We start from the raw sequence: 22,096 nt of genomic DNA on the forward strand, positions 1-22,096 counted from the left end.
AATTGATGATAATCAACTTTCACATGTTGGCAAGTCCAGTAAAAACAGCACTTTTTTTTTTCCTATTTTAAAGTTGATCAAAAACTGCAGCATTGAGGTAAACAACCCCCAGTCTTAGATTTCCCACACATATAACGGTTAACCCAAACTCGACTTATTTTTGGGTCAACATTTCCCCCAATGGGCCTCCTTAACACTTCGCCATCCCAATTTTGATGCAGTTGTGATTACTGATTTGAACCCCTTTGGCTGTCTCGAGAAGGCAACGGCAACCGTAAAAGCTTCATACTGGAAGTTCTGAAACTCTACTCCAAGCTACTGAATCATGTGAAAACCAAATGTGGGAGTTTTTTCAATACGGAGGAGTGGATTTGAGCATAAGTTTGACAAGTTTCCACTAAATAGTTGAATGATCTTTAAAGAGTCTTCAAAGAAAGCGTGCCACCATTGTAGCTCACAGGGGACAAATTACTAGAATCAAGCAATTTTCATTTCTTAACTTTAGCTTTTGAGGAGCCAGCAATCACAATCCATCAAAACCCAGTACAAGTACAATTTTCAAAATGTAGCCATATAGATATATATTAAGAATTAACTCTATACAAATGGGTTAAAAGTTACAAGTAGCACACTAACTACACTCTTGAACCACATCCCAAAACACCATTGATTCTTGTTTTCTGCACCCGAGTGTGCCATTGCCAGTCTGTTAACAAAACATGACTCTAGGCCAAATTCTAATCTGTTAGTGGTTTTAACTTCCACAAGCCATGCACTCTTCCCTGTTTGCTAGGGAGCACACCATCTGGGCCATTTTACTATCATCATCAGCAGTTGTCTTTGGTTTATCCTGCATCAAATACGTAAATGCAGCACCTCAGCAAAACAATACAGGTTAAATGAGACAGTTGGGTTTTGTAGTTTAGCAGTACTTACCTTAAGCATTGCAGTGTCTACTGTGAATTTGATGGCATCCGCTGCAGCTCGTGAGCGCAGATAATACATCCCTGTTTTTAAGCCCTTGATATCCACATACACCAAAAAAGATATAATTAAGAGTTGGTTAAGTAGGAACAATTCAACCAAAATTTTAAGTGAGAAAAAGAAAGAGTAACAATGGCTCAATTTAATGGTATGATCAACTTCTGAAAAGGATATGATCAATTATCTCATAACTGATATTCATGTCAAATGCAGCTTGATCAAGTGTGGAAATCTTAACTCAACCTGTGTCATGCTATTTCAGTATACAATCTTATCTATGTATTTTATGGATATAATTGTACTGACTAGTACAGTCAAAGAATTCAATCCAAAGAGAACAAAAATCAGTTAAAACTATCCAATTAGCCATATTCCATTTCTTTACAAACTTATCAGTTGAGACATAAGGTGTGAAATACAGTAGTTTTGGACAAAGAAATAGTTAGTTCTTGAAAACTGATCTACTTGTGCTGCACTAATGATTATAGCTTTGACTTTATCATACAATTAAAAACACTAACCAGACACTTTCTATTATAGTAGTCCTTCAAACATGGAACACTCGTAGCATGACATATACAAATATTTCTTACATAAATTCATAAATTTAGTGATGTTAGTATTCAAACTCTTAATTAACATCTCCCTCAACTAATCATTGTATTGATCCAACTATACCTTTGACCAAGCATGAAAATGAAGCGACGTAAGCTTCCCAAAGTTGGGTTGGTCCATATGAATGTTAAGACTTTGACTTTGGTCTATGTAGCATCCACGATCTACAGCCATATCAACCAATGTCCGCTGTTTGATCTCCCAAACAGTCCTGTTAGTACCAAATTGAGTCAGCATGTTGCGATAAGGAATGTGAGAAAATAGGAAAATAAGGCGTGTAAGTGCTCCAAAATAAGAAGCATACTTGTATATGGCTTTAAGATCTTCAGGAATTTCAGGGATTTTCTGTACAGAGCCATCCTCATAGATTATCCTATTCTTAAGTGCTGGAGTCCAAAGACCCATCTCAGTTAAGTCATGAAGCAGATGCTTATTCACCACAACAAACTCCCCACTGGAAGAACAGTAAAACACTCGGATGTCAGCAAATAATACTCAATTCGGAGTGAGCTCAAATAGCATCAAGAAAATATACCTTAGAACCCTGCGACTATAGATGTTGGATGTATATGGCTCAAAGCACTCATTATTTCCAAGAATCTGACTAGTAGAAGCAGTTGGCATTGGTGCTATAAGAAGTGAATTTCGTACTCCATTTGTTGCAATCATTGCCCGTAGAGCATCCCAATCCCACCTACTTGAAGGTGTTACTCCCCACATGTCTGGCTGAAGAATTCCCTGCAAACACAGTGGCCAGTGATTACCCCAGTAGAAACATTGCAGAGATGAAGATATCTTAGCTCAAATACTTGCTCCAACTTCCTGATTTATTTTAGCATAACCAAGGGCGGCTCAAAATGGAACTAGTAACTATGTTGAACTTGTTTCATCATTTCAACCAGATAAAGACAAGGACTTTAGTTTGAAGAAGTCCAATAACTAGCAGTAATAATTCCAGATATGCCAAAGCAAAAAACAAGCACAAAAGCACATGTAAACCAGATCGACATACAAAGTTATTAACTAAACAATAAGACATCATATGACTACTGGTGTCACTGTAAGGAATCTTTAGAATACCTTGCTCACAGGACTTCCATCATAAGTTTCATATGGGCCATCTTTAGCAGCTAATTCAGAAGAAGATTTTAATGCATGATAGTATATGGTCTCAAATATGTCCTTGTTCAGCTGTTGAGCCTGTCAGAACAATTGGCTGCATAATCAGACTGCAGTGAATCAGAAATTCCAGCAAATAAACAACAGGTAAAAAATTTACCTCAAGCGAGTCAAAGGCCATGCCAAGCAATATGAAAGTGTCAGCAAGGCCCTGGACTCCAATGCCAATGGGCCTGTGTCGAAAGTTGGATCGCTTTGCAGTATCAACAGGGTAGTAATTGATGTCAATTATTTTGTTCAGATTTGAAGTAACTATTGCAGTAACCTGTTTCAAAGAACAAACCAAAGCCAAATCCACACTTCAATTTTATGACAAACGCTCATATTTCAAAGCAACAGGAAATTAATGGAATAAATATAACCTCTGCTAGCTTGTCAAAGTCAAAGAATCGATTTGCAGAACCTCTGCTGCCAACAAGTTTGGATGGTTGTGATTCAGATGTGAATCCCTACAAAAATAAAATAAATAAAACAGCCCTTGCTCAATAATCAATTAAGGAAATTTTTAGAAAGAACAACTTTAATTGAAAACATCTGCCTATGATAACTACCTTTTCTCTAACATATCGTGGCAGAGCAATTGAAGCCAAATTGCACACAGCAGTTTCTGTAGGACTTGTGTATTCAATGATCTCGGTACACAAGTTAGAAGATTTAATTGTCCCCAGGTTCTGCTGGTTGCTTTTTCTATTGCAAGTATCCTGAGAGAAAGCAAACAAAAAGGTGGGTAGAATAACTCACAAACAAGCATAAGCACCAAATTTAGCCATAAGAAATGCCCGAACTCCACTAACCTTGTACAGCATGTAAGGTGTTCCAGTTTCAATCTGGGATTTCAGGATTTCAAACCAGAGATTCTGTGCCTGAACAACTTTTTTTGCCTTACCCTATGAAAAGAAGTCACTCTTAGATAAAACCACTCCCAGAGAATGCAAGGACAAACTAGTAATATCTGATTGTCTGGCTATATACCTGTTTTTCATATTGAGTGTAGAGCCTTTCAAATTCTTCGGCCCAGCAATCAGCCAACCCAGGGGCCTCATTTGGGCAAAACAAGGACCATTTTTCATTCTTCTGTACTCTTTCCATAAAGAGATCAGGCACCCAGAGAGCAAAAAACAGATCTCGAGCCCGGTGCTCTTCCTGCAAACCAAGAAACTCTCACTGCCAATTAGCCATTAATCAAAGTACCAATCCAAAAGCATCAAAGTACCATCAAAAGCTAATTAAAATACAGACTATGTACATGGTTGGACTCATATGATTAATATGTAGAGTCATGCATACAACTGAGTCAACAAATCAACCATACCTTCCCATGGTTTTTCCTTAAATCCAAAAATTCAAAGATATCAGCATGCCATGGCTCCAGATATACAGCAAAAGCACCTATTGACAGTAGAAAGCTGAAATAAATCAAATAGAGGAACCACCTTAACAAGGGATATACCAGAGGGCACATAAAACTGTTGCATACCCTTCCTCTTGCCACCGCCTTGATCAACATAACGAGCAGTATCATTGAATACTCGCAGCATTGGAACAATACCATTGGATGTTCCATTTGTTCCACGAATATAACTTCCTGTGGCACGGATGTTATGAACAGATACACCAATGCCCCCAGCTGATTTGCTGATAACAGCACATTCCTTGAGGGTATCATAAATGCCCTCAATACTATCCTCTTTCATGCACAACAGGAAGCAGCTACTCAACTACCATCCACAGCACATAACCATGTTAGAACGCATATTGTTGGAGGCACAAATCATATGGAAACTGAAAATGAGAATATCTCAGAGATGCAGAACTAAAAAGATTAATTTTCTTGCATAGTACAGTCAATGCAAGTGTAACTTCTAAGTTTCAAAATTTAGCTTACTTGTGGCCTTGGAGTTCCAGCATTAAAAAGGGTAGGAGAAGCATGAGTAAACCATCGCTGAGACATCAGGTGATAAGTTCTTAAAGCAGAATCAATATCATCCTTGTGGATTCCAACAGCTACCCTCATCAACATATGCTGTGGCCTTTCAACAACCTTTCCTTGGACTTTTAAGAGGTAAGACCGCTCAAGTGTTTTGAAGCCAAAGTAATCATAGTCAAAGTCTCGGTCATAAATGATCTCACTGTCCAGACGAGCAGCATTCTGAAACAAACATTACATTAATTATGCCACTTGAGAATACAGGAATACAAGCTAAAAATATAATATGAAAACCTGCAATCAACTGAATCTTCTCGATTGGCTTATGTTTGGTGCAACATGCACAAATGTGTACATCTGTGTGTTTCAGAGGCAGAGCATCAACAGAATGCCAAAAAGGATTTCTTACCTTCATGATTATCTCATAAACATCATCAGCAATCAAAGGAGCTTTAAGGCCTGATCTTTCACTGACATGGCCATACATGTCCTTGACCCTGCAGCCACCACAGGAAGATTTAAAAATTATGTGCTATATTTCAAACTCAAAATTCAAACCTGATATATAGAATTGGCAAAATCCCTCAAGGACTCACGTCTCAGAAAATGATTTCTTGGTGTTTTTGTGCAGATTTGAAACAGCAATTCTTGCAGCCAACTGTTGAAAACAATAATCAACAGTAAGTAAAGCCAATATTAGCTTCCATTCCAACCACAAACTCTCATACTGATGACAAATGTGTAAAAATTACTAGTTCACTTAATCTACCCATCCGTCAACAATTTGACCCCGTAGCCAACAATAATCAATATAAGCAACAACCACACAACATAAACACCACAAAAAACTCAACATCCTCTAGTGGGTTTGGCTACTATTCATTCATTGCGCAATTCATTCAACCGGAGAGAACCAGATAACTCAAAATCATTACAATAAATCATATAATTAGAAAAGATATAGATCTAGAACATGCTCACAAGTCACATCAGTACATCAACACATACATAAAACACAATCTGCAACAAAGTTAACAGAGCCTTGAGCCAAAACAGCAAAAATCGATAATCCAAGTTGAGAAAAACAAAATCCTTAATCAAGTAATTAACCATCATATAGAATCCAATCGTTAAAAGATCTGATCACAATTAGAGAAACAAAAGAAAAAATGGAAACCCCGGAAGGAGATTTTACAGAAAACTACTCACTGAAGCATAATCAGGGTGGTTAGCAGTCATGGCCGCGGCGGTCTCAGCAGCCAACTCATCAAGCTGACTGGTAGTAACCCCCTTGTAGACGCCGGCGCAGACCTTCTGGGAAACCAAAACCGGGTCGCAGTGGTCGCTGCTGAGCCCATAACTCAACTTCTTCAACCGGGCAGTAATCTTGTCAAAATGCACAGCTTCTTGCCTCCCGTCTCTCTTCACCACATACATCTCTTCTCAAAATTAGCAAAACGGATAACTGCCTTTTCTCTGGGGAATTTCGTCAAACGGCTTAGAGGCTACAGAGCAAAATGACGATAGAAGATGGCATACATATATATAGTGGCAAAAACAAGAAACCGGCTTTTTAAATTTGAAATCTTTACTTAAAAATTGAAAGGGTCTACTGGGCTTCTGGTTTTTCCCTCTAAAAAAGAAGAATTTAGACGATGGGATTTGAAATTTTCCCGCCAAGAAGCAGCAAGGTTTGGTGGCGGGCACTCAGGAAAAGGCGCCTGCTGGTTGGACTGGATGGGGGTGGAGCTGGAGCTAGGGTCCACTTGGGCATGCTTTTTTCGCCTTTTACAACTAATGCTGAAAAGGAAAGAATGGAAGTGATTAGGCTAATACACAATAATAGCTTCCATTGAAAGGCACAATGGGGATATATTTATGTTCATGTACCACAATTGTGAATGAATGGGGGATGGAAGTAAAGCTTCCATTGAAAGTTTTGGAAACGTTGGGCCTGATAAAACTTGGGGTGTTTGAATTTCAAGATTCATCCTTCTTGTGGAAGCTTGGGAGTTGGAACGGTAGTAATCAATTGGTTTCTTTATATTTTTTGTTTCTTTCTTGGGACTATTTACAAAGTCGGGGAAGTCATCTTATAAGTCACAATTTTTGGATAAGAGATTATTAGAAAAAAAATATTTGTCGAAATGAAAAGATATTTATGATGCAATTATAAAAAATTCCCGATTGGCTTGCTATTTTCTTGAGTTTTTGTAGAAAAATATATGATAGCGATTTAATGTATGTAAAATAAAAGATAATCGAGAAATGTATTTATAAAAAACGTAAAAAATTTTTGAGAAAAAATAACAATACAACGTACCATCCAAGCAAACCTAGCTCTTTTCTCGAAAATTTTCTGAACAAATGGAAAAACAAAAAATGAAGGCGATTTCTTGATTTGCGGAAATGATTACACTTATTGAAATTTACAATAATAAATCATACATTAATTAATCTTTGTAGATTTATTAGATGAAGTGTTCAACGAGAGTGACAATTAAGTGCAACAATATATAGGCCGGCATAGATTTCTCTAGTTGTGTTAGCCTTTCTATGCCAAATCTCCTTTTTTAACCTCAAGAACAGTAAAAGACCAATCTCAAAAGAGATAGAACAAAACACGTTGGTGTGATTTAGAGCGGCTCAAATACGAGCTCAACTCAAGTTGGGTCAATATCGAGCTCGAAGTTAAAAACATTAAACTCGTTAGACTCGCGAGTTCGATTATATATATATATATTTATTTTTTATTATTTTAATGGTAAAATTACATATATATCTCTAATATTTTATTATTTGTTTAAAAAATTATTATTTTATTCATTTTAAAAATAAAATAATTATTTTTATGTTTTAAAATAAAATAATTATTATTATTTTATTTTTTAAGCTCGAGATCGAGCTTGACACTTTGAGCTCGAATTCGAGTTTGCAGGTTCGGCTCGATTAGGCCAAAACTCGACTCGACTCGATTTGTTTGCACCTGTGATTTGAACTAGCCTCTTTAGAACCTAGATACTGTGCAAAGGGGCGTAAATTTTCTCAATTACCAATTGATAAGCAACAGTATACAACCAGTGTGTGAAATATATAGGCATCTGGTTTCATGCAAGTTTTCAACAGTCAATCAGATTAAACTGGCGAGTTTAACTCTAACTTCCTGTCACCAACCAGGACTTCGGGTATAATACAATGGAATGGTTGTTATAAATAAAAAAAATCACTACTCTGACAATCAAACAATTCTGTTTAGAGGGATTCTTTCATTTTGTCGAGCAACTCGGTCTGCAGGAGATATCCTCTGTGGCATTGTCATGCCGCCAGAAACGATGATTTCTGCATTTGGTATCCAAATGTGAGAAATGAAGCAAAACAGTTGCAAAGAAAAAAGTAAAATGCATGCAGGTGTAAAATCAAGGCCGTAGTCATTTCTTAATGAGCAATTTCCAGCGCACTAATTTAGCCAAAAATGGTACGTTGTTTGGGATTCATGGAAAGGACAACTGAGCAGAGTATAGAAGTAGATTATACACAAGCTTCTGTACTGATAAAGTTGCACAGTATATAGATGGTTCTCAAGTTGAGAGACCAGAAGGCAAACCATATATACAACTCACGCAGCACAAGGCAATCATAACAAAGCTCATCAGATCTAGAGCAGAACAGTCCATGTATGAAGGGTAGGATACAGATAGATGGGGTTCGGGCAATGAGGTGCACCAGCCATCAAAAAGATTTGAAAGTGGCTTTTCACCAGTTAAAAAGCTGTATTTTTTAATCTCTCTTTAGAAAATTAAATACCAAGATTATCCGGCCAAAATATGAGAATTGCGCATGCACCCTACAGTTTGGATAATCAGGTCATATTTTCAGCACTGTGATGATCTCACAAACCCAAGAGCGAGTCAGAACAAAAGCAATTCAAGAAATACCTTATCTAATAAATCACTGAACATTCACAAACAGCGTGACAAATACACTATATCCAAGCACAATGTATTGTTAACATGTAAACAACATACCTATGCCTTCACGAATTGACAAATTTGGCCTTATGACATCCTTAGAGTTGACTAACAATATGTCACCAAGATACAAGTGGTTTGTTGGAACAAATACGCTACACAATTCTTCATCTCCATCATCTCTCTGTATCAAAAAGAACTTATAAAACCATTTGAAGACAGCTATTAATAGAACTAGCAGGGAAGTATAGAAGAAGTTCATACTGAAAAATTATCAAGCAAAAGCAGGTACTTCAGTCGAAGTCCAAAGATTGGCAAAGATTTACGTACACAAAAACTCGAGCGTTGATCTTTTCAAAGTTAATCATGTTTAAAATAGTATATTAATGTGAGAACTGTTATTAAAAATGCAAAAAAACTCAAAACTTTTACTAGTGATTAGAAGTTAAAATGCATGAAGCAAGATATGTGTGTAAAAACGTCCATCTTTACTTCTTGAATTTGGTCAATTTTGAACAAGTCTGGACTTAATTCAACAATCCACTAAGAACCAAGTGGCTTGGAAATAAAAGCAAACTTACTAAGTGTAGAAAAAACAAAAAACCAGTAATTAACAAACCAAGTACCTGAAGGAGGACTGTGGAAGTGATAAATCCAAAGGCATATTCACCAACACGTGGGTGACGGATAATAGCAACTTCTTTAAATGCAGTTGTGTTTTGGTCTGAAACAGAATATCCAGACAGAAGGTCAGCTTAATGGACTCTTGGAGATGACAATTCTGAAAAACAAAGTATATGAAGTGGTAACACATGAGCATGACGCCGTCTTCTGACCTCAAGAAAACAGTTGTCTGTTAAATCTCATGTTTATGATAGTTTGGGTTTGGTGACAGCATTGTATTTGTGCAGTAGCTTTATTAAGCTCTAAGTAGATTTGCGTGGCATACCCAGACTCCGGAGTATCATTACCAATTAAGACCACCACTTCTATTTCGGCTAAGAAAGAGTGTAATAAGATCCGGACCATATAGTCGACCATCAAAGAATGAATAGTCCATGGAGACTGAGAAAATATTTGCAGGTGAATATTAGCATATGAAACTTTTATGTCCATGCAGAGATTAAAGTTGTTCCTATATTCTGGAGAATTTGGTCAAAGTTGTTTAAACTTATTTTAATCAACTACATAACCTACATGAAGCAAAGATTCAACAAAACTATCATAATCAACTCAATGTGTCAATATCTTTGTCTCTAAAATAAAAGCCGAGGCTAATCAAGATCGTGCATAAGATTTGAAAGTTACAAAGAAAAGCATGGACTTCTGATAAAACTTTGATTCTTTAATAAATACATCGACATAGACATCCAACACGTGTATATCCCAAAAATAATGAAACATGCCACCCACTATAATGCAAACATATTTAGGTAAGAAAAAATTATCCTTGCCAGGAGAAATAGCAGCACTGATTTGCTTGGAGGCTGAGTAAATATGTTTCACAAAAGGCATTCGCTTGATAATCCATTCTCCAATCCAGAAAACTGTGGCACCCAGCCATGATGATACAAAAACGCCAACAAGGAAGACAAAAACTAAGGATGTGACAAATCCAAGTCCTGCATCATGAAGAACTGCATAAAGGACAAAGAAACAGACACATACAAACATACTAATAGAAAGAGAAAAAAAATAAAGACTAGGTTCTGCAAAAATAGTTAGATACCTAACAATAATTGGTCAAACAATTTATGGACTTTGCTAGGGAAAATGTCCATATTGCTGTCAAATTAGTAATAAAAATGCAAATATCTTATGATAGGGAACATAAATAAGTCCTGCGTGTGCCTGAAACTATGTTTATTACCCCACAAAAGACATATTTATCTGAAGCATTAGGCTTTGAGATCCCAAAGAAATTTCTCTAATAGGATGACAATTGACTCGTACAATAAATTTAGAGAGGCAATCCAACAGAGTTAAATATTTGTAGAATCCTAGGTTGATAATAGGACTTCTTGAAAACCAAATATCAAAATATTGCTCCCGTCATTAAAATGAAGGGCCCAAATACCTATAATGTCAGGCAGGTGAGCTGAAGAGGATATGACTAGTAATTAAGTCAATCGACTCCAACTTCATATAGCAAATAAGACACTAAACCAGTTGAGCTTAACTGGTTGGATGACCAATACTAGGTACTATTGAATTTTTCATTTAAGTCAAGAAGCTGGGAACAAGTTTTTACAGTTTTTGGCATTCTTGAAGTTCAATACACGGAAATAAATCAGTTAACCTTGACTAACTTTTGATTTCCTTATATCAAGAGCAAAAACTTCAATGGATTTGTCAGCTTCAAGCTCAACATCTGACTGCAGCTTAAACTCTTATGATGGGAATTCATCAAACATTTTGCAGTTCAACAATTTTCACAAAAGCCCATAATTTCAGTTGTAGCTCCTCACTGTCACTTAAGTGCAATATTAACAGAGTTTGCAAAGCATTTCGACTTAGTTACACTGGAAAAATTAATCTTCTCCAATTATTGTCAGAGGGTACACAAAAACAATTTTTGAAAATTCCACCCTTGTTGTACACTCTCAGTTCTTTTCCACGAGTTCCAGTCTTCAACCGAGCATCATGTTGCTCTTCATTTCTTAGAACCATAAGAATAATAGATCTATCCCCATTCGGCACATTTACTTACGCTATTACAAACAGTTATATAAGACTATAAGGCCTAAATAAGAAACAAAAGAATGGTACAGCATACCAAAAATGTCAATGCCCAGTTGCTCATATAGTGGACTGAAGAAACCATCAACAAACTGAACAAACCACCATGTGACAAAAAACGTAACAGCAACAGGGAAGAGTACCACACTGCAATTCAAATTCTGGGATGATTAGGCTCAAGACTGTTAGAAAACTGAGAAATAATAAAATGAAACAGCAAACTAGTTACCATCCAGTCATGAACTTCTTCGAAACCCAACTTTGAAGGAAGAAACAGCAAGCCTGAAAAAATGAAGAAAATCATGAGATAAGACATCCAAAAGAATTTTGTAAACATACAGATGCATCAGCTCAGACTCTTTCATGCCGAAAGGATGCTTGACAAAAGATGCAATGGTTGAAATTGCTATTTATTGTATAACTTCAAACACATATTCTAATACTTTTGGCAGTGATAAGTATGCCATGTGATTGAGAGGTGCCCTAAATTTCAGAAAGTGATTCAGTTAAAGACACATAGATATAGAATGAAATTATCAAATTTTAGTAAAGGAATCTTTAGCCAAAAAACTAGTTCAATCGGAGTAACTGTAGCACTATTGCAAGGTATTTATAATGAACAAAAGATGCAACAAATGACTAACTTAGATTCACCAATATTTAAAAAAAAAAAAAAAAGAGTGGCATTCGGTCACAAACAAAGCAATGCGTTGCTCTCATTTACTTCACAGAATTGTATTTATCATCATAACATCATCATCATCAGAGGGTATGAAAAAGGATGGACAAAGAGCCATTCTGATTTCTGCAAGTGTACATATTCTCTCTTATGTTTGAAACATTCAAGGAGCCAAAAATGGTATTCAGATGCTGGCAGCTTGAAAATGCTTATAGTACAGAAAATGAAGACAAGATCATTTCCCAAGCTCACACTCATCAAAGAAAACGCAATTATCCAACCTCAGACCATCCCATTTGCAGCAACCCTCAAAGAATAATGCCAAAATAGAACTTCATCACAATGAAAAGATGCTCATTTTACAGAACTTCATCTGCCAGGACGATGGTTGCATCATCTGACCACAACACCTAGAAGAGTTGCTTGAAAAAATATGCACTCTGAAGTTCCATGGCAAGGCATGCATGATCAACCAAAGCCAACTTCCTGTTTACTTCAACAAATGGCTAATTATAGGTCAACTTAACATTAGAGCGAAAACACAGTCCAAGTGGGTATTCTGAACACTCTTACCGCCACTGTCCTCTTATGTGATGAGAACCTTATCTAATCAATATACTAGGTGAATACTCTAGAAAGTAGTGTTATATTATTTATCCAAAAGACACGATATTACCTATCTATACAACATATAGCCACATATCCTTTTAGATTCTTTGTAATATATCAATGTCTTTGTTAACCATCTCAGGCTAATCGGATCCTAACTTCTGCCAGAAAAATGGGTTGTGCATTACAATCTTACCTTGTTTCATTATTTCCCACAGAGCTGTCAACAGTATACCATTTTTTTTTAGCATAAGAACTGTCTATTGTTGTTTCACTGATTCTGTTTCAAGTATCAGATCATGAACTGGATCTGGATTCGAAGCATCCTTGCTCCAGTTGAATATCCCTTAGAAACACATTCCATGATTGGTCATGTAAAACCTTCGACATCCTTCAGACTGTAATGAAAAACTCAATTACACGCATAAAATGAAACAACCAATCAAACTCCATCAGCTAGAGTTCTCAATCTACCCATAAAATGCCCAATTAACTTAAAATTTTATTTGAATATTAAGGGTTCTATTTTCTTGTTATTGAAATTCAATTAAGAAGCATCACATTCAGATAATACCATGATTTCCCCATATAAATGGGTTCAGAAATGTTCATTGAAAATGTACTTAACAAGACATCCAATATTAGGAGGTCCAAATTTAATGAAATGAAAAGGGTATTAAAGCAAAAATAAATAAAAACGGTGGAACAAATAGGCAAAATTAAAACAAACTACTACCTTACGGGTGGAAGAATTGGACGAATTGGGGGAAGATTTAACTGGGTTTTCGGGATCTTCTTCATCAACGCTTTGACTGAGTGGCACTGACGTGGCATCTTTCTCGTCCGCCATCTTCGTTTTCTTCTCCCTTTTTGCGGATTCAGAACAATCTAACCCAAAAGTTTTCTGCCCAAAGAATGAACTAAGACCAGACCTGACTAGACTTGAGAAATATTGGAATTTTATCACTATGGTATTTAGACTTGGATTGGAATTGAAGTAAAAAAGCTGTAAAGCGTTTAAAGAAATGATGGGATCGTGGTTTCTTAATTTCTTTCCTCCTTTTGCCTTGAATTTGAAGCTTTGGGTTGACTTGTTACAGTGTACCATAAAGGTTTAAAATTTTAATACATCTAATTTATTATTTCAAAAAAATTAAGAAAAAATGTTAATTGCACTATTATTTTTATCATATAATTTTTATTTATTAAACATTTAGATTATATGATAAAACAGATAATAAGAGTGCAATTAATATTTTGTAAAAATTATTATCTAGTGATAATGACCCCTAATTTATCATTCAATTGTATATACTTATATATTTCTTGCACGTAATGTATTTAAATATTTTTTTACTTAATTTGACAATTTATAAAATTAGAATACCTTAACCATTCTCTGGATGCAAACAAATCAAGCAGCTCATGAGTTTTCAAACGATCGACTCGACTTAGCATTGATTGAATTTAAGTCAATCTCAAACTACCCGATTATTCAAACAAATAACATATCAAGTATTGATATGTTAAACTCAAAAACTCGACGAGTTTTATCGAGCAGTGCATATGTGTGTGTGCATTAGTGTATAATACAAATTACATCTGCAGGCTTGACCTTATTCGATCACCTCATAAAGTTTAGCGAATCGAACTCGATCATAGAAATCAATGCTCATTTGAGTTGAGTTGAGTTGAGTTCAAGTTGAGTTGTAACTCAACACTCTTCACGATCAACTCGACTCAATTGCACCGGTATTCTTCTTGTCATACCCACTTGACGCATGTAAAATAAACCTCTTCCATGAGACCATTTTTGGGATCAGGTGGCACATGAATGGGGCCAAGTATGATTAGATGTTTATGGTTTTGGGGCAAAGTAATTAAGCCACACTTTTTAAAAGATCCAATGCATCTCCTTTTTGTTTGGTTTGAGTGAAGGAGGCTCTTGCACAAAATTCCTGATGTTTAGATGACAACAACATATAAGAGTCTAACAAGAACTTGAGGTGCTTGAGCAAAGTTACTACTAATTTTCATTCTATGGTTTGTTAACTAATCTGGTTTGCACCTATGTGAGACTATCAAATATATGTCTCCTATTTGTCCCCCATTTTCCAATATTACAAGCAGGTGATTTGGTTAAAATGTTGTTTTGCTTTGTTGTATGGATGATATGATGCAAAGTATCTTGATTGATATCAATGACAAGCATCTAACTGCATTCAGAAGTTTACATGCATTTACCGTATGTGCCTCGTGATATAGTAATCCTTTTGCCATGGTGGCTTCGAATCTCTGTCCCCAAAGTAGTCTATGTCCCTTATTTATATAGCTACCACGTGTCTCTAACCTTTTGTTAACCCAAACTCAAATAAATTTTAGATTAAATAACTATTTCTTGCAAACAAGTGAATTATTGGAATAACTAAAATTTAATTATAAACAAGAAAATATTACCTGTGACAATTGCGTTGAGCACAACATACGTTGGCTATTTGGTTCCCATATGTTTAAAGTTTAAACCATCTCCACTACCAGTAGGACCTTCATGCACATGCTTAAAAATAAAAAATATAAATGAATAATTATATCATCAAGACTCAAAAAAAATTATATCAGCATAATATCTAAATAAAAGCTTGCTTTTCATGCAAACAAACCCATGGTTTATTTGAGTTTGGGTTAACAAAATGTTAGAGACACGTAGCAGCTGTATAAATAAGGGACAGAGGGGACGGAGACTACTTTAAAGACAGAGGATTCGAAACCGTTTCCATATTCAGATATATCCTTTCTAACCAAAAGTTTCCAGTGTTGTGTGACATTTTTTTTAGAAAATTTTTCTTCTAAATTTGCTATTGAGAACTTATCTTCTCTTGAAGGGACATTTGGTGACAAGGTGGTGGCAATGTAGGCATCTTACTCTTGCCTTATACATCATTGATTTTGTGTTTGAACCTAGATCCACTTTGATATCTAATAGCACCTTGAGTCTTTGAACATTCCTCACCCAAATAGGGAAAAAAATTCTATGAACGTTAGCTCGGATTCTCTTTGGATTGTACTTGGTTACCAGATTCTTCCAAGTATGTTGTACAATTGGCTTACTGGGATTTAGCTCATTCAGCCCTAGGACAATGAAGCTGTCCGAATGGGGTTCAGTCCAAGAATTTTGGACCATTTCTTGATTCTTGAGTGTGACCTTTACACAAGGATGATGTTAATCTACTTGTATCCCTTTTGCTGCATACCAAAATATCAAAGAATTAATGCTAGATTATATGGCATTAGTCCATTATAATTTATAACTCATTAGTATAATATAATTGCCTTTTAAAAAATAAAGGAAAATGGGATTTAAGAAATAAGAAAGGAAAGGAGTAATTGGACCAAAACTTATGATTCCTGCGACCTTAATCTTAGCTATCAGATCAAGTATGCTCAGCGTGATTACTTTATGTAAATTATGAGGTATCTTCATTCAGTCTAGTTTAATATACGCTGCAAATATTCTAAATTAGTAAATTTCATATGTTAACGCTAATCCACTCATACCTTCCTTTTGAATAAGAAGATGGATCAAACCACTGAGCTTAGCTCAGTGGCCACTACCAAAGCCTTAAGGCTTGGTGAGGTGGGAAGTCAGGGATTCAAACTCTACCTCTCACCATTTGCCACTAATGTGGCAGGCCAGTTCAAGTGGCTGTTACACGAGTGTGTAGTGCTTTTGTCTGGGTCGATAAAGTTCATGTATTCATAAAGGACTTCAATGTAGAGAGAAATGGAATCGTCAACCTATATTTTAAACCAGTTTGGATTGCTATTTTCTAGAGTTTTGTAGAAAAATATACTATAATCATTTGATATACGTAAAATGTGTTCACAAAAAACGTAGAATTTTTTTGGGGAAAATGGCTTTCCAAAACAAGGTTTATATAAACCATGTTTTAAATTGGATACATATTGCTTCATTTTAAGGAAATATAAGAGACACCAAACCAATTTCACAAAAATGTAAGGACTATTGTAGCAAAAAAATTTTATAACTCTCTCCCTGCTTTTTTTTTTTAAAAAAAATTTTAAACTTCTTTTATTTTCCACACCGGCCCCGTGAGCAAAGACAACCTCCCCTCCCCGTCTCCGTCGCAGGTCATCTCGTGGATTCGCCGGAAAATCCAGGATAGCCGCCGGAGATCTCAAAAGTGGTAGCTAATCTCAGCTTTTCGTTCTTCCATTTCGTTCAATTTCGTTACCTTGTTTCCTTTATTTGGATTGAATATTCTGGATTTTTCATCCGCTTCTAAACTGTTATAGAATTGCGAATTTATATGCTCTTTTTTTCTTGAAATAAATACATGAATACTAGGAAATCAAAGTGCTGTCTGTGATTATTTTGTGGGAGTGCTTAAAATCTGTGGTTTTCCAAGTAGAAGTAATTGAGCTTTTTATTCCTTTGGAATGGAATAGCTGCAATGGTTTTGTCAATACCCAATATCTTTCTACTGTGTACTTTTCTTCATTTTATTTTGATCTGGTTTTGTTTAGGTTTTGCATTTTAGCTTATTTGAACTTTTAAGTTCACGACTTGATTTCTTTTATGTATTTTTCATAACTCTTTTTTTTACTGAATTTAAAGGAAGAAATTTCAAGAAAATAACAAACCAATGGTAGAATAGCAATAATTCTCTTGACAAGAGAGAGTTCTTTTCGTGAAAAGAATAGTTGCAGGTTGTCCACTATAATCTTTTAAAACTTAATCTATGGTTTGAACGAACCATCATCATTTTTCTACTTATGTAGTGACAGAATGCTACTTAACATTATAATGTTATAGTGATGGTTTGAACGAACCATCATCATTTTTCTACTTATGTCACTATAACATTTTAAAACTTAATGTTATGAAACTTTATATGTTGTTTCGATGCAAAATCATCATTTGTCTACCGATGTGGCATGAACATTTCACTTCTGGATTCTGCATGCAGAGTCAAAGCAGTTTTAGGAAGGGAGTGAGAGAATATGCATCAGAGAGGACCTGGGAGCGGAAGGCCTTCTGGAACTGATGGTTCTGATTTTTCCTATCGCATGGTAGTGGACTCGCGTACGTGTCTTTTTTCATTCTTCTTGTGAGTTTGGATTTTCATTTAACCCAATTTCTCCAATTTGTGTTTGTTTTGGAAGATATCTAAATCTTTCTTTCAATCTGTTATGTACTTATTAGGCTATAAAAAGGTCGCTGAATACAAGTCTCGCCTTTCTGTTCTCATCTTCACCCAGGTACAGAAGACTATAAGAACAGAAAACAGAAAAAGTACATGTATAGTATCTTTTAGTTTAAAAATGGGCAAGTCTGTTATAGCGCTTGTGTATTAGTGAGAGTTTTGGTTATCTAAGAAAAAAACGATTTAAAGATCTGCCAGATTCTGTGTTGTGATCAATTCGTCATGAGCCTTTTCTTTTTAACTTTTGAGTAGCCTTAGGTGTTAGTGTTAAATTAACAGGTAAGAAATTTAATTTTGGAATTTTTCTTTTAAGCATTTGGTATATGTTTTTTCTTTTATGTCTTGCTGAAATTGAAGAATTAGCCAATGGAGGTTTCTTATTTTAGTTGCATTCATAGTATTTTTTGGACTTACATTGGACAATTTTTCGCTGTAATTCTTCAACTGATACTGTTGTTTAGTTTCCGTATTAATTGGGCATGTTTTACGGAGGCTAATGTTTGATTTCGAATTCACAGTTTCACTTTTGACACAGTTTATGTCATCTATCGACAGGCTATTATTCAATTGTTAGCAGCAGTGAATGTATTTTTATCCACAACTAAGACGGAGGAGCTTGACAAAATTGCAGTTTCTTCATCTGTTATATGTTTCATTTCTCTCTTCATAGGAGAATTAGGTGACCTTAACATGTTTTTGTTGTCCTAGTCATTCAGTGATTGGAGACTGATCTTTACTGTTGAGTTTCTTGTTGTTCTGAAGGTAGGAAGCGAAGCCGGGCAAGTTTTCTGAAGTTATACATGTTAGGATCATCAATAGCTGTACTGATATCAACTGCTAATCTCTCAAGGAGTGCTTATGTGGTACAAGTACGACCACTTACTGATTTTCGTGGCTTTATTTGTTTAGAAACCCATTAAATCATGATTATTCTTCTTGACTTTAAACTTGACGATAAATCAGACAGAAACAGATAAATATTTAATCACTCTTTGAGTCAACTTGAAGAAAGAAATGTGGAATGAGATAGAAGTATTAGAGATAATGTGGAAGAAAATTTTTAAGAGTCTGTAATTACCTTATCATTGACTAGGCCTTATCAAGGATGAAATTAACTGGTAGATATTTCTCATAAGTTTTAACTTTTGACTTGCTGTTTAGGAGAGAGTGGGACCTATTGTTAATTCACACTTGCTCTATTTTGAAAGGTTCTTTATCTAGGTTGCTATGTAAGAAATGTACCATATTACAGCCAGAGACATTGATGGATATATTGTGTGAAATATCTGTATGTTCTGGAATAGGTTATCAAGGATTTTAGTAGCTGGGGTACGTCAATGCTTGAACTTTCAAAGGTTGCAACTGGCCTGCTAGGTAAATACTGTGATTATGATTTGAGTTAATGGTGTCTTTTCATAGATTTCATACGTCATTTATATGTCTTTTGATCAATTTGCAGGATTCGTGGTACAATTATATACAATCAGTACGACGACATCTCTTATCCGCAATATGGCTCCTCCTAAGAGGACTGCTTGATGATGAGATTAGCCACCATTTATCTGATTTGTCTTTTAACTTGCTTTTTGTGGGCATTTTCTTTGCTTTACTTTGTGATGGAGGAGAGCTTTTCACCCACCTTTTTCTCACTTCGAAAAGATGTTGTACAAGGGTATAAATGATGTATAAACCAGTGTTACTAATTCATACATCAAATTGTTCTTTTCCCTCTTGCAGTGGTGGTTTTCTTCTATCTCATGCTTATACTTCATCCTTTTGTGGTGCTCGTTTGTTCCTATTCAGTAAGGCATGATATTTGAAGTTCTCGTTCTTAAGATATCTGGTAGGGTAATTGTTGGTGATATATGCCTATTTGTTTGTCTCAACAACTTACTGGTGGATTTCACGGCCCTCTTCAACGAAGGTGCTTTACCATATAGGAAGAATAGCTCCTTCTGAGCTTGTTGGCATAATGTACATGATTAGCTTAACATCAGCCAACAAAAAAAATCTCGTCTGCTCTTATGTGGGCATTTTATTTTTTTGGTTTGCTTTCAGGAACTGATACTTAGACCTTCATTTCTGGTAGTATGAAGAAACTCAAAGCATTTCCTCCACGGCAATGGTTTATACTGTAACTGTCCTCTGATTCAATGGGGTGCTCTTGCCTCTTCTGTTTGTCTATCAGACTACCACTTGGTGATCCCATTTGCTGGCCTGAATTTTGTAGAGTTTTCCTTTTACTCTCACATTGGCATTGCCTCCCTAAAAATGTAAAAATTATCCATTATACCAAAAAAGTAAAACACACCACTCAGAGGAATAGTTTCAAGAACTGCCTATTTGGTTTCGAGAATTTAACCAAACAGAAGGAGATTATTTTAATTTCTGTACTATTTTTTTTTCTTGTATATCAATAATCAAAAAATATAACATCATATCTTATTGATCCAAGAGATTATTTTGCCCTTGGTTATGAGCAGCATTATTAAATCTAGCTCGACAAGGAAACCATTAAAGAGACTAGGTAAATGGGTCGCTAATTCTACCAGTTAAGTAGGTGGCTAAATCAGTGGGTCATTGAAATACGTATAAAATGTTAGATATTTTAGCATAGGTAAATTTGGGATTTGGTAAATACAGTGCATTTGGATGTTGATTATTATATTTAAAAGATGTTTTACAAATATATAAACATTAATGGCAGAGTCAATTTCACTCTGTTATGCTTTACAAACAAAAAGGTCATGGAGTTAAACAAAGCATTTTATGGTCTGCGGATTATGTGGGTACGACTCATCGTCGTTATTTATGTGAAGAATCAGTTTCATAGCCTCTCTTGGTATTATAAAAATATGATTTACTTATTTCAATTTATATTTATATAACTTTGCAACATAGACGCCGTAACTTTTCTTTAGGGTAATAGGGAAACCCTTTTGGTTTACGCTAAAGTCAAAGGAGTCCCTTCTCATTTCAAAATATCCGCAAAGATTTTCAACCCTGGGGAGGGGTCACAGAGAAGAGGATGCTATATTATAAGGAGTCTTGGGGAAGGGGATTTTGGGGGAAGGGAGATCCCTCCTGCTGTTATTTATTTCTATGGTATGCCTATTACTGTTGTTGCTACTCCTTGGCGGATTTTGACATGTTTGGAAGGTGAGTTTTTTGGGGGTTTGTCTAAAACTTTACTATAACTTACTGTAGAAGTTTTTTTTAAAATTTTTTAAGTGTGTTTATTTTTGAATATTTTGAAGTGTATAATTTAAAATTTTTGAAAATTTTTTTAAGATTACTGTAGTTAAAGTTTTTAAAAAACTTGTAGCAGACAAACTTGACAAAAAATTTGGCTCCCAAACAAGGCAATCTATGTTGGCAGGATTCAAACCTTGACTGATACTCCAAGGAGGAACTGAAGTTCCCCTGGTGGCCACCGGACCAAGGTTCCGTGGTTCACGAGTATGTTAACTAATCTAGAAAAATGGAGGGAAACTATCTAAATTAACTGAAATTGAGTTACTCATACTTGATTGACGATCAAAGCATAACTTGGGTGCTAGGGAAAAACAAAAAAATGGATAATAGCTACAGGATATACACGATATTAATAATTAGTGACAGCAGTAGGACTAGTAGAAGCGGGAGTGAGCGTGATTTTGTTGTCTTCACTCCACATTTGGCACATTGTGATCATTTTTATTTAGTTTTTTTTTATTATATAGCTTCATTTTTCTCAAAAAAAAAAGAGAGAGAAATAATGATAAAGTAAGTAAAGAAGAATTTGGGGAAAATTAGAGAGGGTAGGGTTTATAAGTTTTGGACAAAAACCATATGGGCAGTCCACACTAATTCAAGCATATGATCTGTGTATGATTTTTCAACAAAAATATGACTAGAAAAATCTTCAAGGACAAAATAGTTGTGTTTCTTATTTGTAAGAAAATAAAATGCTTCATACATTTACTATGATTGAAGACAATTTTCATATGACTTTGAAGACGAAAATATTTGCAAGTAATTAGTTTTATCTGGTGTCATTGTTTTAAATATGAGCCGGAGAGGTTCCGAACTCGAATATCTCATTTTCACTTCCTCCTCCCTCCCGTACCTTCTCCCGTATCACTCAAGTTTCGACCCGTCTCTCGTGACAAGTAATTGGTTGACTCATCGG

General features: G+C 35.4%; 3 protein-coding genes across 7 annotated transcripts; 1 reads left to right on the top strand and 2 right to left on the bottom strand.

Annotated features, from left to right (window-relative positions):
* Positions 1 to 468: 468 nt before the first annotated feature.
* Positions 469 to 6,642, bottom strand: LOC113702123 (ribonucleoside-diphosphate reductase large subunit). Its single transcript, XM_027223128.2, has 17 exons — positions 5,915 to 6,642; positions 5,302 to 5,363; positions 5,115 to 5,202; positions 4,664 to 4,927; positions 4,256 to 4,496; positions 4,091 to 4,167; positions 3,751 to 3,921; positions 3,573 to 3,665; positions 3,330 to 3,479; positions 3,141 to 3,227; positions 2,879 to 3,043; positions 2,680 to 2,799; positions 2,135 to 2,337; positions 1,904 to 2,053; positions 1,663 to 1,810; positions 937 to 1,020; positions 469 to 850 (listed from the first exon to the last, which is right to left on the bottom strand). Exons 1-17 carry the CDS (start codon positions 6,140 to 6,142, stop codon positions 755 to 757), a joined length of 2,427 nt encoding a protein of 808 aa, XP_027078929.1. The 5' UTR covers positions 6,143 to 6,642; the 3' UTR covers positions 469 to 754.
* A 1,082-nt stretch (positions 6,643 to 7,724) lies between these two features.
* Positions 7,725 to 13,783, bottom strand: LOC113702473 (protein LIKE COV 2). Its single transcript, XM_027223707.2, has 7 exons — positions 13,437 to 13,783; positions 11,642 to 11,694; positions 11,450 to 11,559; positions 10,128 to 10,295; positions 9,300 to 9,397; positions 8,731 to 8,857; positions 7,725 to 8,044 (listed from the first exon to the last, which is right to left on the bottom strand). The coding sequence occupies exons 1-7, from the start codon at positions 13,548 to 13,550 to the stop codon at positions 7,944 to 7,946; spliced, it is 771 nt and encodes a 256-aa protein (XP_027079508.1). The 5' UTR covers positions 13,551 to 13,783; the 3' UTR covers positions 7,725 to 7,943.
* Positions 13,784 to 16,756: 2,973 nt separating this feature from the next.
* LOC113701247 (uncharacterized) lies at positions 16,757 to 19,661 on the top strand. Of its 5 annotated transcripts, none has more exons than XM_027221801.2 (7): positions 16,757 to 16,902; positions 17,689 to 17,804; positions 17,925 to 17,980; positions 18,481 to 18,604; positions 18,688 to 18,794; positions 19,230 to 19,299; positions 19,385 to 19,661. In XM_027221801.2, exons 2-7 carry the CDS (start codon positions 17,723 to 17,725, stop codon positions 19,462 to 19,464), a joined length of 519 nt encoding a protein of 172 aa, XP_027077602.1. In that variant the 5' UTR covers positions 16,757 to 16,902; positions 17,689 to 17,722; the 3' UTR covers positions 19,465 to 19,661. The 5 variants fall into 5 exon arrangements, with proteins under 5 accessions (XP_027077602.1, XP_071916379.1, XP_027077601.1 ...); XM_027221800.2 differs by having other exon boundaries at positions 16,763 to 16,905; XM_027221802.2 differs by having other exon boundaries at positions 16,763 to 16,905; positions 18,688 to 18,788.
* The last annotated feature ends 2,435 nt before the right edge of the window (positions 19,662 to 22,096 follow it).

Source organism: Coffea arabica, chromosome 7e, assembly GCF_036785885.1.
Source record: "Coffea arabica cultivar ET-39 chromosome 7e, Coffea Arabica ET-39 HiFi, whole genome shotgun sequence".
Lineage (NCBI taxonomy): Eukaryota > Viridiplantae > Streptophyta > Magnoliopsida > Gentianales > Rubiaceae > Coffea > Coffea arabica.